The sequence below is a fragment of the Scleropages formosus genome, chromosome 21, assembly GCF_900964775.1.
Source record: "Scleropages formosus chromosome 21, fSclFor1.1, whole genome shotgun sequence".
Taxonomy (NCBI): domain Eukaryota; kingdom Metazoa; phylum Chordata; class Actinopteri; order Osteoglossiformes; family Osteoglossidae; genus Scleropages; species Scleropages formosus.
The window spans coordinates 10,507,907-10,523,481 of NC_041826.1; the positions used below are offsets into that span (position 1 = coordinate 10,507,907).

Consider the following 15,575-nt stretch of genomic DNA (forward strand, 5'->3'; position numbering starts at 1 on the left):
GTCTGGTGGGAACAGGAGGAAGGAGAGCAGCTTTGGGGGGGCAGGAGGGGGACTGGATGGGAGTTATAGGCAGGGAGAGCTGGACGATTGAGGGTGAGAATTACTCAGGGAGACAGGGAGGGGTGGAGAAGGAGAGAAAAGCACCGGGAGATGCACAAAAGTGAGAGAGACAGCAAGAGTGAGCGAGACAGACAGAGAGTGTGTGTGTGGGGAGTGGGGTGGGCTGACAGAATGAAGTCTTATTTACCAAAGTGAATGTGTCAGCTCAGGCTGCCCTTACATAACTCTGTTTTACTGCTGTGTGTAGTGTGCGTGAGCATGTAGACCAGATAAGGGTTCAAAGTGTATATGTGTGCACATAATCGCAGAGTCTGTATCCTTTTTGGCTGCTGTTCTCACTTTTCTTGGGAATTTCTGAGACCTCACCTGTGAGCTGATGGGAAGAAAGCTGCTCACACTGACACTAACAGGTGTAGAAAAGCAGCTCCTGACATGGAGAATCACAGGGTTGTATCACTGTGTGTTTGTGTGTTTGTTTCGCCTTGACTTTTATGTAATTTATTCCGCTTGCGTGTGTGTGTCTGTATGCTTGCGTACCTGTTCAGACTGCGGACAGGTGTCAGTCTGCCCTTCTAGGTCGGACTGTTTGGTTGCCAGGCTTTGGATGCAGATCCAGTTGGAAGCAGAGAGCAGCTCAGCATGTGAATCGATGAAAGTTAAACGTAGTACATCCGCGTTAACAAGTCCCCCTTGATCCTCACACCCCCCAGTCCGCGTACCAAACCCCTCCTTAGCTGCCATGCTGCTCTCCGTGGTTCTGAAAGCACAGGGAACATACTTCACAGCTCCTCTCCACAGGGGGCGCTCTTCATTTTCTGTACGTTGACAGAGAGTGGAAAGTGCCTGAGGACTGAGATTGCGAGTGAGACCACGCCGTGGGGTATCCAGTGGGTATTCAGTGCAGGTATCACTGTTAGACCAGGCTCTGCAGTGTCAGTCGGGACTCAGTGCTGGTATCTCTAACCAACACGCCACTGTTCTGCTATTATTATTATTACTATTTTAAAGGAGTAGGTTGAGGTTGAGGTACGGGAGAGCTGAGCGCCAGTAAAAGAGCGAGAGAGAGAGAGAGAGAGAGAGAGAGAGAGAGAAAGGAACGGGGGGAGGGAGATCCATTAACAGTGTATGTCTGAGCATTAAGAGAAGACAGGAGAGAGGAGAGGAGAGGAGAGGAGAGGAGAGACTCCATCACACCACCGTACAGTGCGGTACCGGCGCGTGACACACCGGCAAGAGGGCGATTTCCTCCACGGAAAGATGGAGCGCGCGGGGACGGAGACGCTCTGCACGTAGAGGGAACGAGGGTCGCGCCGCTCTCTTTGTCGCTCCTATCCGGAGAAGAGCCACCACACACCGTGTGTGTTTCCCTTGTAAACTTTTTTACACAAGAAAAACTGCGTTTTCCGAGGAAGAAACTGAACTTGTGCACAACGAAGGTCGGGGAGATAATGATGATGATGATGTAGTCGCTGCAACAGCATCAGCATCAGCATCAGCAGCAGCAGCAGCAGCTCTCTGACACACGGACAGGCTCCCGAACTGCTCATATCCTGCGAATAGCAGCATTCGCGGCGGGCGGACGGACGGACGGACGGACGGACGGGGGGTTCGGGGGAAACGGGGCAGTGTTTGGTGAGGTGAGGATGACAGAGCCTGTGCGGGGTCATGCGGCGCACCTGAGCACCTGAACAGCGACCGCGGCTGGAGCACCGCCTCGCACCATTTAGCGGCGTTTAGCGGGGAGGGGGGGGGTCACGCTTTACACGCTGCTGTTTACTGTACCCGTCACGTGTGTTTAGCCCCCGTCCCTCGGTCGTTTATTTTCACTTCATCGGCGCGCGAACCTTATAACCCGTTCAAACCCGCTGTGTTTAGAAGTCCGCCGTCGTCCGCAAATCTCGGATACCGATAATTTGCGTCGTTTTCATACGTCTTTTTGTCGCGCTTTTGAACGGGAACGCCCCTTCTTCGCGCGCCTTCCCTCCCGTCGCGCTCCGTCGAGTCGACGAGTTGAACGCCGCTCGCCGGTAGGTAGTGCGGCGCGAGCCGCCCAGTCACCAGTGCCCCGCGCGCCCAGGATGTTCGTGTCGGTGTGGTACGCGAAGAAGATGGGGAGACGGTTCATCAACAACGTGCGGAAAGCGAAGAGACAGCGGCACCGCATGATGGTAGGGATCGGTCACTGCTCTTCTCCCTCTCTCTGTGTGTGTGTGTGTGTGTGTGTGTGTGTGTGTGTGTGTGTGTGCGCGCGCGCGAGCGTGCTTGTGCTTGTGTACGCAGCCTGCATTTGCGCGTGCCTGTGTGTGTGTGTCCATCCGTGTGTGTTTCGGCGGCGGCCAGGGAGGGGAGCACACTGAAGTTATTACGTACGTTCTTGCCTCTATCATACCCTCTCTTTCTCTGGATAGTCACTTATTATATAGACTTCAGGAATTTGTACCACCCGTTTCCCTCCTTCTCAGTTCCACCGTTATCCTGGCAAACTGAGCAGACTGAGGACGCTGGGAAGGAACGCGTCTCACTTTGTCTTTTATGCATTTTGGGCTCTTTCCGGGTGAAGTTGTGTCAGTCCAGAATCTGAATATAATTTCCATTAAAAAAAGCAAAAGGCAAAACGTCTCCGGTATTCGGACATGTACTTTTAGAATGGAGGGTTGGGGAAGGATGCGGCTCGGATACGGGGACAGGTCTTTTGCGAGTTCTGTGGCTCTTTCTAAGCTTTCCTTGGGTTTGTAGTACCCAGAATGGTCCTGCAGCACCTCAGACAAAGGCACCGCCATAATTAAATCCTATCATAACGAAGCACATCAATGAAACATGAGGACCATCCCACATTACTGCACCCCACAGCAACAACGCTCTGTGAGGGTGTTAAACAGTACAGTTGTGCTGCATATGTGAACATTTAGGTTTATGTTAACGCACGCCGTGAAGGCATGGTGCTCCAAAGCAGCAGCACAAAAGGGACTAATACTCTTTTTCTTATTTATATCCTTAATAGCTGCTGAACCCTCTCTCTTCCGGCACAGTGTTTTGACATTAAGCTCATTAATGTGTAATAATGGGTGTGGCAATAAATAACCTACCACTGTGTTTATGGACAACTATTATGTAGCTCGGTGGAAACTGTCTCTCCCTTTTCTGATTCGCAGAGTGGCGAGGGGGGCTGGGGGTGGGGAGGCTCCTCAACACTTGGGCCGTGTGGGTGTCTGCGCACAGATGCGGTGTCACGGGGAACATGTGTGCACGCGGCAGATAGGGGATTGCATACGATGCATACATGCTCACGCAGGCCTTTCCCTCCAGCTCATACTGACCGGGTTTCACGCCTGTGGTCAACGTGCTTAATGTGCTGTTAACTTGTGTTCCTATGGGTGTACAAATTGTCCATCTTGTCAGTGTTTTACACATAAGTGTTGCCTTCTGGTTCTCAGCTTGTAATGTCCAGAGAGGCGTTAGCACACGCGGCGTCCCGGGCATCCGGCACGATGGCGAGCAGCTGGCCACGGACCCCTAGCCGGCTGCTCCGTGAAACCGGGATGTCATTAACGCATGTGGATGCGCTTGGAACGCCCGGACGTGCCAGGAGCACAATGCCACCTCCCCCTCGTTGTGCTCCTACAAGGAACTGGCATATATTGTATCTAGCATTTTCATTATATGGTGGTGTGTGTGTGTGTGTGTGTGTACACCCTCACGCTCTAATGCGGAGAGCTGTTATTTTGCAACATAATAGCCAAATACTTTGTTGCGGGCTGTGGATCCAGTGCTCAGCTGCAAACTGCCACGTGTCATTCGGCAGCGTGTTCAGCATGTGTGTGCGCGCACACTCGCGCTTTTTCCTCTTCTTTCTTATACAAAATGGCATATGAAAGCTGAGGGACTTTGTCGCGATGCACACGAGTGGGAGGAAATAAGAGGCTTTCGCTGAGCTCTGATTTAAGTGTTTATTCCAGGATGCACGCGTTTGGACGCGGCTCCTTGCAAACATACGCTGCTGCGTCAGGTTCGGCCAGCGGCTGCTGTCGCTCGCTCTCCCTCCGTCCCTGCGGCTCTTCCTCCCTCCTCCTGCTCTGAGATGAGTCTTCCTTACTGGCGTAACAAGACGAGTCTACAGACATGAGAATGCTTATGTTATAATTTTTCCAAATTTATTGCCTGTTAAATTACATAAATGAACCTGAAATCAGAATAGCTAAAAGGGACAAATATATACAGCATATATAACAAAAGAAACTTGCAGATGAAGAGGAAATCTCTCTTTCTCTCACTCTGGCTTGCTCTGTGAGACCAAACTAGCTGATGACACATACCATGTCAGTAACTTGCTTTCTGTCCTGCCTCAGTGTGAGCCATGTTGCTCCCAGCGTGGGGGTGGGGCAACACAGAATGTTCTCACTAGGGGACGGACAGACAAACAGACAGAGGGACAGGCTTCCTCGGTGCCAAGCCCCTGGGTCATATTCTGAGTTTCCGACCAGTTAGCCGTGTGCCTCGTCGTGATGAGCGCCGAAGCCTGCGTGGGCCCTAAGGTCGGAGGTCATCAGAGTGCCCGGAGCAGCATCTGTGCCTGGTGTACAAAAGGCAGCCCTGTGGAGGAGAGTCTCAAGGACACAGGAACGAGAGGTGCAGAGTGTGTGGATGCTGAGTTGACATAAGAGGGTCGGGGAGCCAGGCGTTCCCTGCATTCCTTGGAACCGGGTCTAGATGGGCTGTTCTGAAGGACCCGGGACCCTCGGTGTCAATTATACCCTATGCACAGAGGCTGAATATCTGTGTTCTTTTGCCTCTAATGAGGAAGGCTGCTTTGCAGGGGGCCGGTGCCACAGGTGGCTGACATTTTTCTCAGGGGTGATGGATCTACGCTTGACCGATCGCTCTCATCACCGCCGTGGACCCTGTAGCAACACGACACAGGCACGGTGCTGACCGGAACCATGGATTTGCTCTTGCATCGCCGCTGGGCGGAAAGTAGTTGGACTCGAGCCGGACTGGGTGGGGAAGGCTGGAGCACACGGCCGCTGATGGATTCCTTTCATCGCAGAAACCCGCTCGCCGTCCACTGCCACCGGGAGCCAATTTTTAAAAGCACATCAGGTTTTAGAAACGGACGAGCCTAATAACAATACATCAATACCCATATTAATCTCCATAACTGATTCTGCAGTTCTCCTTTAGGTTTCTTGGCTACAGACGTTACAAATGTCCCCACTGCGTGTGTGTGTGTGTGTGTGTGTGTGTTTAATTTGCGCTGTTCAGGAGACAATAAAATGTTAACCCTCCTTTTGATATTAAAAATATTGCATAATTTACCTGGGAAGGATGTGGTGTAGTGCTTAGAGCCGTTGCCTTCTAATCAGAGGACCTGGGTTTGATTCCCTGCTCCTGCTGCAGTGCCCTTGATCAACCTTACATGAATTGATGTTGTAAATATTACCTTGCTGTGTAAACGGGTGAATTTGTGTAAATAGCTATAAAACATTGCAAGTCGCTTTTGGAAAAAATGGCCGATAAATTATTCATTAATAAATTAATAAACTGTTGTAGCATTTTGTTCCATCTCAGAGCTAATCTGCGGTTTGTACCATTAAGTCCGGAGGTTTCTGCAGAACTGGCATCTGACATGGAACGGTTTCCTGAGAAAGAGGCGATGTGCGAAGAAGAGGCCAGTGCTGATGGACCTTGCTCATTAACGCAGGAAGCGGGCAGGATGATGTGTGATGGGGGGGTGAGTCGGAGGACATGGACAGCAGGCTGGGGACTGAAGAGATGGCGGAAGGGTTAAAGGAGAGACAAAAAGGTTGTTTTGTTGAAGAAGTGGAGCCCATCGATTGTTTCTCTAATGAACCCACGTGGGGGAACACTTTGCTGCTTTGTCCATTCCCCCCCCAGCTCCCTCGTGCTTAAATGGAGCCACCAAAAGCTTTGCGGTCAGCAGATCTGAGATCAGCTGCACGTTCACAACTTGGTCTGGACCTGTTGAAGATGCTGCATTGGAGTGAGTGAATGGCAGCGCTTCGGCAGTTGTCCATAGGGTGGGGACAGGCAGGTAATGCACCAACACACACACACACACACACACACACAATCATGGAAACCTGAAGACAAATGCATATGATTGCAGTCACAGTGAGGTACGAACGCACGTCTCCTCCTTCTCTCCTTCTGTGAGTTATGTAACCACTGGCTGCGGATGCGCTACAGAGACGAGTACGAGACGCTCTTCTCGAACCCCATCCACAGCCCACGCCATCCTTACTCCTCTGCCACCTTCTTCTTCATATTCCTCCCATCGGTTTTTCTGCTTTGTTCGCCTTGACTGGTGGACAAAGAGGAAATGAGTTGGGCAGGACATGTGAGAGCAGCCAAGTTACGTGTCCTCCTTTGAGGGGGGTGGGGGTCTTCACCTGCGGGAGGTAGAGTTGACAGGCTATTCAACAAGGACACTGGTCCCCCCCTGTCCCTTTTTAGCATCAAGTGTGGTCTGCGAAGGGTGGTAAAGAGCTTGTGTAGTGGTATTTTTAACCAGACTTTGAAAAAAGGGTTGTTAGTTTAAGTATCACGAGAAAGGTACTAAGCTTCAGTTGCTGCAGTAAGCGCACCCAGCTGAGTGTTGGGTCGGATCCCTCCATCCATGATTTTCGCATCAGTTCTGATGGCTCGCTTGGTTGCATTTCAAAGCGAAGGGCCACCCGGAGCCGCAGGGTTCTTTGGGAGTGCTGAAGTCCAGCAGCTGCAGGACGCATGACCCCCCCCATCAGTTGGCGGGGGTGGCAGCACTGCGAGTGTCCTCCGTAGGGGACGTTTCTGAGATAATATGGAAATGGTAAGGAAGCTGCAGCCAAACAGGGACCGAGGGGCTTTGAAGTGCTCAAGCAAGCAAGATGCTGAGAGTGGGGGAGTGAATACCTTCTCACAGTGACACCTGGTGACTTGAGCACCCTCCTGACCTCCACCCTGCAGACAAATTGGACAAACAGCCCCCGTGCTACCCCTGCAGGTGAAGAGTTCACTATTGCGTCGTCTGTTTCTGAATTTGCCAAGGCTGTGCTCACACATGTGTTTGAGTTTGTGTGTGTGTGTGTGTGTGTGGATGTTTGGGTGAAAGGGAGAGAAAGGTAATGCATGCTGTGTACATCCATCTGGTGGTCAGTGGAGGCGTGGCACATGGGATGGGGTAAGACTGGCTGCACTGGGAGGGCGGTGAGGAGAACGAGTGAGAGATTGTTTTAATTAATTCAGCGAAGAGGAGCACTGAACTGTGCAGCTGAGTCCGACGCAGCAGGGCGGTGCTCAGGGGGGAGAAGGGCACTGAGGGAGATGGGGGGAGAGAGAGACAGAGAGAGAGTTGCTGTTAATGCACTTCTGTATTAGAATACACGGTGGTTCTACACACACATACTGACACACACACACACACACCTTTACATAAGCACAGCATGACATATCCACATGTGCACGCTCATAGTTATAAATAGCAGGTGGGGCACTAGATGGCGTAGTGGTTAGAGCTGCGACCTTTGGCCCCAGGTTTGATTCCCACTTCTGGCTGTAGTACTCTTGGTCAAGGTACTCACCCTGAAAGTATCAGTTAAATCAATGAACATAGACGTAAACACACACACACACACACACACACCCATAAGTGTCAACATTCAAATTCACAGACATTTTCATGTCCACGAACGCAACCTCACAGTCACACTGACAGCATTTCATGCACATGTCTGCAAAAGTCAAAGCCCTTGTCTTCAGCTTGTTGTATGTGTTATCGTAAAGGAAATGAACATATGAAGATGAACGTACGAAAAAAAGAACAGATGAAGGCACACGCAAACGCAAACACATTCGCATCCTAACACACGCAGGAGAACATTTGCGCAGCGGCACAAAAACTCCCTGCCTCTCGCTCCCCATGTTATATAACCACTCCTGGGGGTGGCGGGGATGTGAAAGTACCGCCCTCCTTCCTTAACACACACGCAACCCCCCCCCGTGGGTCCCGCTCACACGGGCCAGTGTATGTTCGTCTGCCTCTTCTTGTTCTCCCTCTAATTTGCCACTGTCTCTCTGAAGGCCTCCTCACCACATGAGTGCGGGAGTTTTTCGCTGCTCACTGACGCTACTTACGCACCGCAGAGACGACGCGATCGCAGTTATCAGAGCCGATTATATCAGTCCAGCAGAAATACATGTGTTCTGAAGGGATCTGAAATGGGCAAACCCTCCGAGTCACGCTGGGTTTGTGTCCCGTGATCAGAAAGAGACATTGGTTTAACAACTATGCACAAAAGTCAGCAAGAGCAAGTCATCACAGCCTCACGTTCAACTTCCCCGGCTGCTTTGCTGAAGGTCTCATATGTCTCCATTTTTACCTTTCTTGCAGAAATTATAACTAACATTTCATAAATTAGACAAATGTGCATGAAATAGTTCTTTATTTATAATTTGCGCCACCACATGAGCTGTCACCTGTTAACTTTCACCCAAACCTGCCTCTTGCTTTTCTCAGAAACCCTCATTTTGCACCAGTGACTCTGGCTGTTTGTTTTTTTTCAGTCTGTTGGTTTGAGAGAGTAAAGAGAGCCATTTGTATTTCAGTCTAAGAACTGTTGAGAAAGTTGAAGGCTGTGTGTCAGTTAAATTCACATAGAGAGAGAGAGAGAAAAAGGTGCTGATCGGTGACTGAAGAGAGATGTGTTTCTAGGTGGATACACCAGTCTAAAACAATACTCAGAAAAGTCCTGCTGCTTTCAGGGAACAATAATAAAAGTACTAATTGAAAAACATTTTTTGAGTAGAATAAAAAAGTATGAGGGGGACGCGGTGGCGCAGCAGGCTTGTCCAGGTCCTGCTCTCTGGTGAGTCTGGGGTTCGAGGTCTGCTTAGGGTGCCTTGTGATGGATTGGCGTCCCGTCCTGGGTGTGTCCCCTCTCCCTCCAGCCTTACACCCTGTGTTTGTGGGTTAGGCTCCGGTTCACCGCAACCCTGCTTGGGACAAGCAGTTTCAGACAGTGTGTGTATGTAAAAAAAAAAAAAAAAAAGTGTCAAGAGTCAAGTGTCAAGTTAGCTTTGTTTCAGATTATTTATGTTAATAAATGTAACACTGGAACACCACTCACATAGCTGTTAGACAAAGACAATAGTAAATAATGTCTTAAATAATTGTTCTCTTTTCCACAGATTAGTGCCCAGCAACCTTGCTGTTGTATTTTACTGAAATAGGGTCTGAAAAATCTAAAATAAATCTAGTAAAATATATGTAAAGCAGTGGCTGTGACCTTAGCAGGTGGACCCTGTGGCAAAAGGAGCGCTGGCCTGGGAGCACCAGCTGTGGGTTGCTGCCTGGTCATTTCTAGGTGTCAGTCTCATTTCCCTATAGAGGCCTGGCTGATGGATCAGTAGTCTTCCCTCAGGCTGCTGGCAACCATTGATATCCCAGGGTTATTACCAGCAATTGTTGAGCTTGCCCTGTCAGTAGGTCAGCTTACAGAATCTCACTGAAGGGTCTATTATTTATTTCATTTCTAAAACAAAAGAGCAAGCGTGTCGTCTCACGTATACAGAGTATCAAAAGTCTATACACCCTTACTAAGGTTTCATCTTTTATTTATGAAAAGTCTGAAATCAAGACAAATCACATCCAGTCATCTTCACCTTTATTGAGATCTTGGAATCAGAAATATTTTTGTGAAAACCAAATTCAATTCAATTTATTTTTAAAGAGCGCTCTTCTCACGCAGTGGCACAGTGCTTTAACACAGGCATACGGCAAAAAAACAAATGCATCAGAGGAAAGACAGTAGACTATCGTAATACAATTCTTTTATAAAGCTATAAGTATGCCTACTGGCCACGAAGGAAAGGAACAAAAACTCCCAACTGAAAGTCAAGAGAGAAAAAAACCTGTGTGAAAAAGTGCCAGTGGCTGCCGACCCCTCCTGGGCATTCTACATTAGATAAGACTTCTAAGCCAGTTTACAAGCAATAATGGCATTGTTGCTGTATGGTAGCTTCATTTCCCAGTTCAGCAAGGTTCGTCTCGTCTATCATGGCAGTTGGTCATCATCTTCAGTTGGCATGGAGTGTGTCTGTGACCACCGGCTGGCCTCCTCAGGTCTTTGTAGGGAGACAATGCTCAACAAGAAGAAATTGTTAGTAATTTCTAACTTAAATTTAATATGCTTTGGTAGAGAGGTGAGAAAAACATAAACGCATCCAAGTGGAATTACATTTCGAGGTGAAATGCCTGAATAAACATGTAAGTCTTTAGTCTGGATTTGAAGACTGGGACAGACATTGCACTTCTGACAGTAACTGGTAGACTATTTCACAGTTTAGGTGCTCTAGAACTAAAGGAACGACCTCCTACTAAGGTCTTATTGATCACAGGTACTTTAAGGTAACCTGCTTCCAATGAACAAAGATATTGTCCTGGGATATAAGAATCAATAATCTCACAAAGGTAAGGCGGATCAATGCCATGTACTGCCTTATAGATCAAAAGTAGGATTTTATAATCAACTCTAAATGTGACTGGGAGCTAATGCAAAGATTTAAATACTGGTGTTATATGGTCGTACTTCCTAGTTCTAGTAACAATTCTTGCAGTCGCATTTTGTACCAACTGTAGCTTGAATACAGTCTGGTATGGACAATCTGATAAAGCATCAGTAGTCCAGCCTGCTTGAAACAAAAGCATGAATCAATTTCTCAGCATCCTGCCTACATAGGAATTGCCCCTAATTTAGCTATGTTTCTTAACTGAAAGAAGCACGACTTAGTCAAAGCATTTACGTGAGACACAAATGACAGCAGGACACCCAAATCCTTGACACAGTCTGTACTTGTGCACTTCTGCTACCTTTGGCCAAATGAGTTATCATTCAGAATAACTTGAATGAATTGAACTTGAACAAAAAATGAATTGGTTGCAAAAGTATGCTTACACTATAACCAATACATTTATCTATTAGATGCTTTTCTCCAAAGTGACTTCCAACAAACTCTATGTAGTGTTATCAGCCCACGCACCTTATTGACTAAGGTGACTTACACTGCTAGATACACTACTTACACTGGGTCACTCATCCATACATCAGTGCAACACACTCTCTCTGTCACTCCCACACTATGGGGGAACCTGAATGGCATGTCTTTGGACTGTCAGAGGAAACCAGAGAACCCAGAGGAAACCCACACAGACAGGGTGAGAACATGTAAACTTCCCACAGACTGAGCGGGGATCGAACCAATGTTCTCTCGCGTGGCCACCTAGGCGCTGTGCCACCATGCCGTCAATACTTAGTGGAAGCAACTTTTGTTTTCATTATAGCGGTACGTGTGTTTGGATAGCTCTCTATAAACTTACCACATCTGGATTTTGCAATTTTATCCCACTCTTATTTGCAAAAGAGCTCAAGCTGATTGAGACTGCAAGAGAGACTCCTGTGCATAGCCCTCTTTTGGACAATTCACAGATTTTAAGACTGAGGTACATGCATCAATTTTCCTTTTCTTTCTGATTCCCTGTCTGTGTTGGATGTTTTCTTTGAATTCATATTCTGTTGAAAGGTAAAATTCTTGTTTAACTTTGTCTTTCTGACAGAGGGCAGCAGGTTTTGCACCAAAATATCTTGATATTTGGAGTTATTCAGTTTTCCTTCTAACCTGATCATAACATAGTCCTTGTTGAAGATAAGTAAACCCATAGCATTATACTACCACCACCATGTTTCACAGTAGCTGCTGTGTTCTTTGGGTGATGAGATGTGTTGGCTTTGCGACAAATGTATCTTATAAAATTAATGCCAAAAAGTTCTACCTCTCACAATATGGAAAGTGAGCTTTGGAATATGGAATATGGAATATGGAAAATGTGGTGAACTTTGTGAAGTTTAATTTTAGTGCAGAACACTGAGGACATTAGCAGAAATAATGGCAGTGGTGGGATCTTCGTAAATGCAGAACACAAGGACAAGGTAAAATTCAAAAAAGGCTTGAATCACTGTACTTTCACTGCAAGAATATGCAGCATGTCTTTCAATCAGTCTTCATTTTATAGTCCTCTTTCTTGAGATGATGTGCAGCTAGTGAGCACAAAGGCGGTTTATCCTGGTGTCGGAGATTGTTACACTGCCTTGGTCTCATTGCATCATAACACCATGACCTGACTTTCTGACATCACACCTTAAGACATTTTCTCAAATGGTTTTGGGAGATTAAGTGTGCCTTCTTCCAAAATTTGTATGTGCTTGGATATTCTTTTGAGAGAAAAATGGCTTCTGTCTTACCACTCCAGTTCACAGCTCAGACTTGTGGAGAATAAGCAAAATAACTGTAATATGCAGAAAGTGGGTAGTTATTACCATAAAGTTGTGCAGCTGCTTTAATGTTGACATAGGTCTCATGGTAGCCTTGCTAGTGAACCTTCTTTTTGCCAGGTCATCAATTTTGAAGGGATGTTCAGATTTTTGCTATGTCCCAAAAGTGTCATATTTCCTCTCCTTCTTAATGATAGTCTTCTTCGAAGAGTTCTGTGATAAATGTAGTGCATTAACAGTTCGTATATCCCGCTCCTGACCTGTATCTTTCTTTAGATAACATTTTATTAGATCTTTTGGGTGCTTTTTTGAGCCATAATTATTCTTGCACTACGAAAAAAAAAAACCTTCATGTAAATTCAACAGGAACAGAGGGTTTTATTTAAGGCCTGAATTGATAATATAAGAATAGCTTGCTGTATAAATCAGTAAATCACTGAAAAGTTGTTTGTCTAACATCCTAAAACAAGGGAGACAGGAAAATAAAGTACAATGATTCTAATATTTATTAGCTTCTGGCAAAAGCTACTGGTTTCAACCTGACCAGACTTGCAGTTTCCAAGCATTTGGACCTATTTTTGTTTGTGTTTTGTGCAGCTATGCAAATTGTAGATAAAACAATACAGTTTTATTGTATTTCTCCTTTTGATATGACAGCCATTTTCAGCTCACTTTAATCCCTCAGGAAAATGTGTCCAACCGAGCATTTTCTGCAAATGCACATGCAAGAATGTGATGTATGGAATGCAGGTTTATTTGTCTGCTGATTGATTGCCTGTCTTTAACAGCATGTGAAATGCTTCACAGTAAAGCAAGCCAGCTGACTCTCATCCTGGTGGTGTGAAGAATGAAGTCACACGAGAACCTGGGTGAAGTCATGTGATTCACGAAATGGTGAAGCTCACACAACACACTGCCTTTTCCCTGAACCCGTCAAACATGTTATCACACTGATTAGCAAACACTTTCATGCAAAGGAATTTACTCACCATACAGTCTCACACCATCCACACAGCTGGATATGGTTCTGATAGTCCCTGGTTTGGCACAGAAAATACAATAACGTAATTAAAATGAATCACATATATGTGTAATTAGAATGAACCAGATATATGTGTAATTGGGATGATCCAAATTCACATGTAATTAGGAGCTGATTGTACATGTAATTGCATGAGCTTCAGTGTGTGTCAGTGTGCTGCAGAGATGTAGAGGGGTGGGCTGCACTGTGTTTTAGGACTTCTATATATAGAGCTGTGATGTGGAAATGAGACTCGGCTCTGAAGACGTTCTCTGTCTGCACATCTGACTAGCAGGAATGATGTGATGATTCTGGGCTATTTTTATGACTACCACCCCTCCCCCCTCCCTGCCCCACCCCCAATCCCAGCTCTTTCCGCTACTCCTACACCCGACACTGACAAATTAACAGTCTAACGAGTTTCTTTAATGAGTCTTCTTGCTAGAGGAGAGGAAGGCTTGTAGGGTGTACGGAGGGCATCAGGAGAGAGTTGGGTTTCACTTGTGGCCAGTTGCTGCACGTGAGGAGAAAGTGATGGAACAAATGGTGGGAAATGGAACAGAGCTGCATAGAAAAGGAAGGAGGAGGACATGATGTCAGAAGGAGTGCTTAGTGTTTAGAGCTGCTGCCCTGCACTAAAAGGTCCTGGGTTCAAATTCTACTTCGTATTCTTGGTCCAGGTACTTACCCTGAATTGATACAGTGAAATGACGTAGCGATACAAATAGGTAAATCAGTGTAAGTAGCTTAACATTGAAATTCACTTCAGAAAAAAGCATCAACTAAAGAAATAAACGTGTGTACGCATGTGCAGGCACTACATGTGTATGTTTCATGTAAGCAAGAACACCTTTACCCCATGAACACTTCATACTTTGCGAGTGTAACTCAGCCCGGCGACAGAATCGGTCAACGTGGAACTGACACTTGTGGCAAAGTGAGTGAGAATGGGAAAAAATTACAGTGCCACCCTCATTCAGGCCTTTGGTTGGCCCTAACGTTAAAAACCCACCCAACATGAAATGGTACTTTTGTCAACTTTGTATTTTATTAAATACTAATAAATTTAGATTCTCTGCAGCAACCATACCTCACTTATCATAAACAGTGATTGCTGATTAATTGTGCCATTCGTCATTACTGATCTATGCAAAGCTATTCCCCCTTAACAAATGAATATGGATTACAGCAGCCCTGTTTCCGTTAATTACAGCTGCTATTAAAATGCCTCTATTTGAAAATACATTAATTTTGTCAGTGTATTTTGTACCTTGTAAATATTTGCTCTCAGTGTGGGCTCATTGGTGTGTCTGCACATAATTGTGCCCCGTGACAACGGCACTGGTGTGGGAGTAATTGGTTCTTAATTATATGGGTATCTGAAAGAAAACTTCTTTGTCCTTCATTGTCAGGGAAGAAGATATGGTAAAGTTTTGTTTGAGAAAGGAAATGCCTGCTGATTCAATACTCTGTGTTCAGGGCACATCACTATCTGTTGACCCTTAAAGGACAGAGAGGGCTAACCCCAACACACACAGACACACACCTAGGGCATTTCTTGCGTGACATCCAGGCAGTACTAAGTCTTTTAAGGTTAAAACAATTTATGGATTGTGTCTGGATATGAGGATCTGGTTTAGACCTTTGACTGCTGGTGATTCAATGAGGCGTCCTAATCAGTTACGTAACCACCATCTGGTGTCAAGTGTGTGTTGTTACTGGACATGTGGGACAGGAGTTGATCACCTCTGCTGATGTGATGGAGCTTCCTTCTCTTAGGCCTGGGGGATGGATGGCTGTCTGCAGAGTGGGGGGCTAGCTGGACTGCGTATTTGTGAAGAAGAGCATCTATGGAGGTGGGGTAGCGTGGAGGGCTTCTAAAAGGTCAGGGTGCAAACTCTTAGGACTGGTGTGGGATCTGAGTGGCCATCTATTGAGAGTGAGCAGCCATGAGTTATGACACCATATTGAGCTTCTAGTGGAGACATAAAATCCATTGTGCATCTACCTTTGTGGTAATTTCAGCTGTTCTAGTTTGGAGATCTGTTAAATTAATTACTGAACCAGTAACGTTAATGTGAAAACGTAAGTGGGATGTTTTAGCTGTGTTGAGCTGACTGGGTCATCAAAATATTTCAGGGTGGAGAAAGTGTTGGGAGCTGGAGATGTGG

The 15,575-nt window shown here is 46.4% G+C and overlaps 1 protein-coding gene across 5 annotated transcripts in view; it reads left to right on the plus strand.

Annotated features, from left to right (window-relative positions):
• Positions 1-15,575, plus strand: part of dlg4a (discs, large homolog 4a (Drosophila)) — a 98,777-nt gene that overhangs the window by 61,475 nt on the left and 21,727 nt on the right. The window contains exon 1 of one of the 5 annotated variants that reach the window (XM_029247264.1): positions 1,215-2,228. The exons of the other annotated variants lie outside the window; for them this stretch is intronic. Within the exon in view, the coding sequence (XP_029103097.1) occupies positions 2,139-2,228 (90 nt within the window). The 5' untranslated portion in view covers positions 1,215-2,138. Of the gene's footprint in view, positions 1-1,214; positions 2,229-15,575 lie in introns of those variants that run through there. 5 annotated transcript variants of the gene reach the window in all.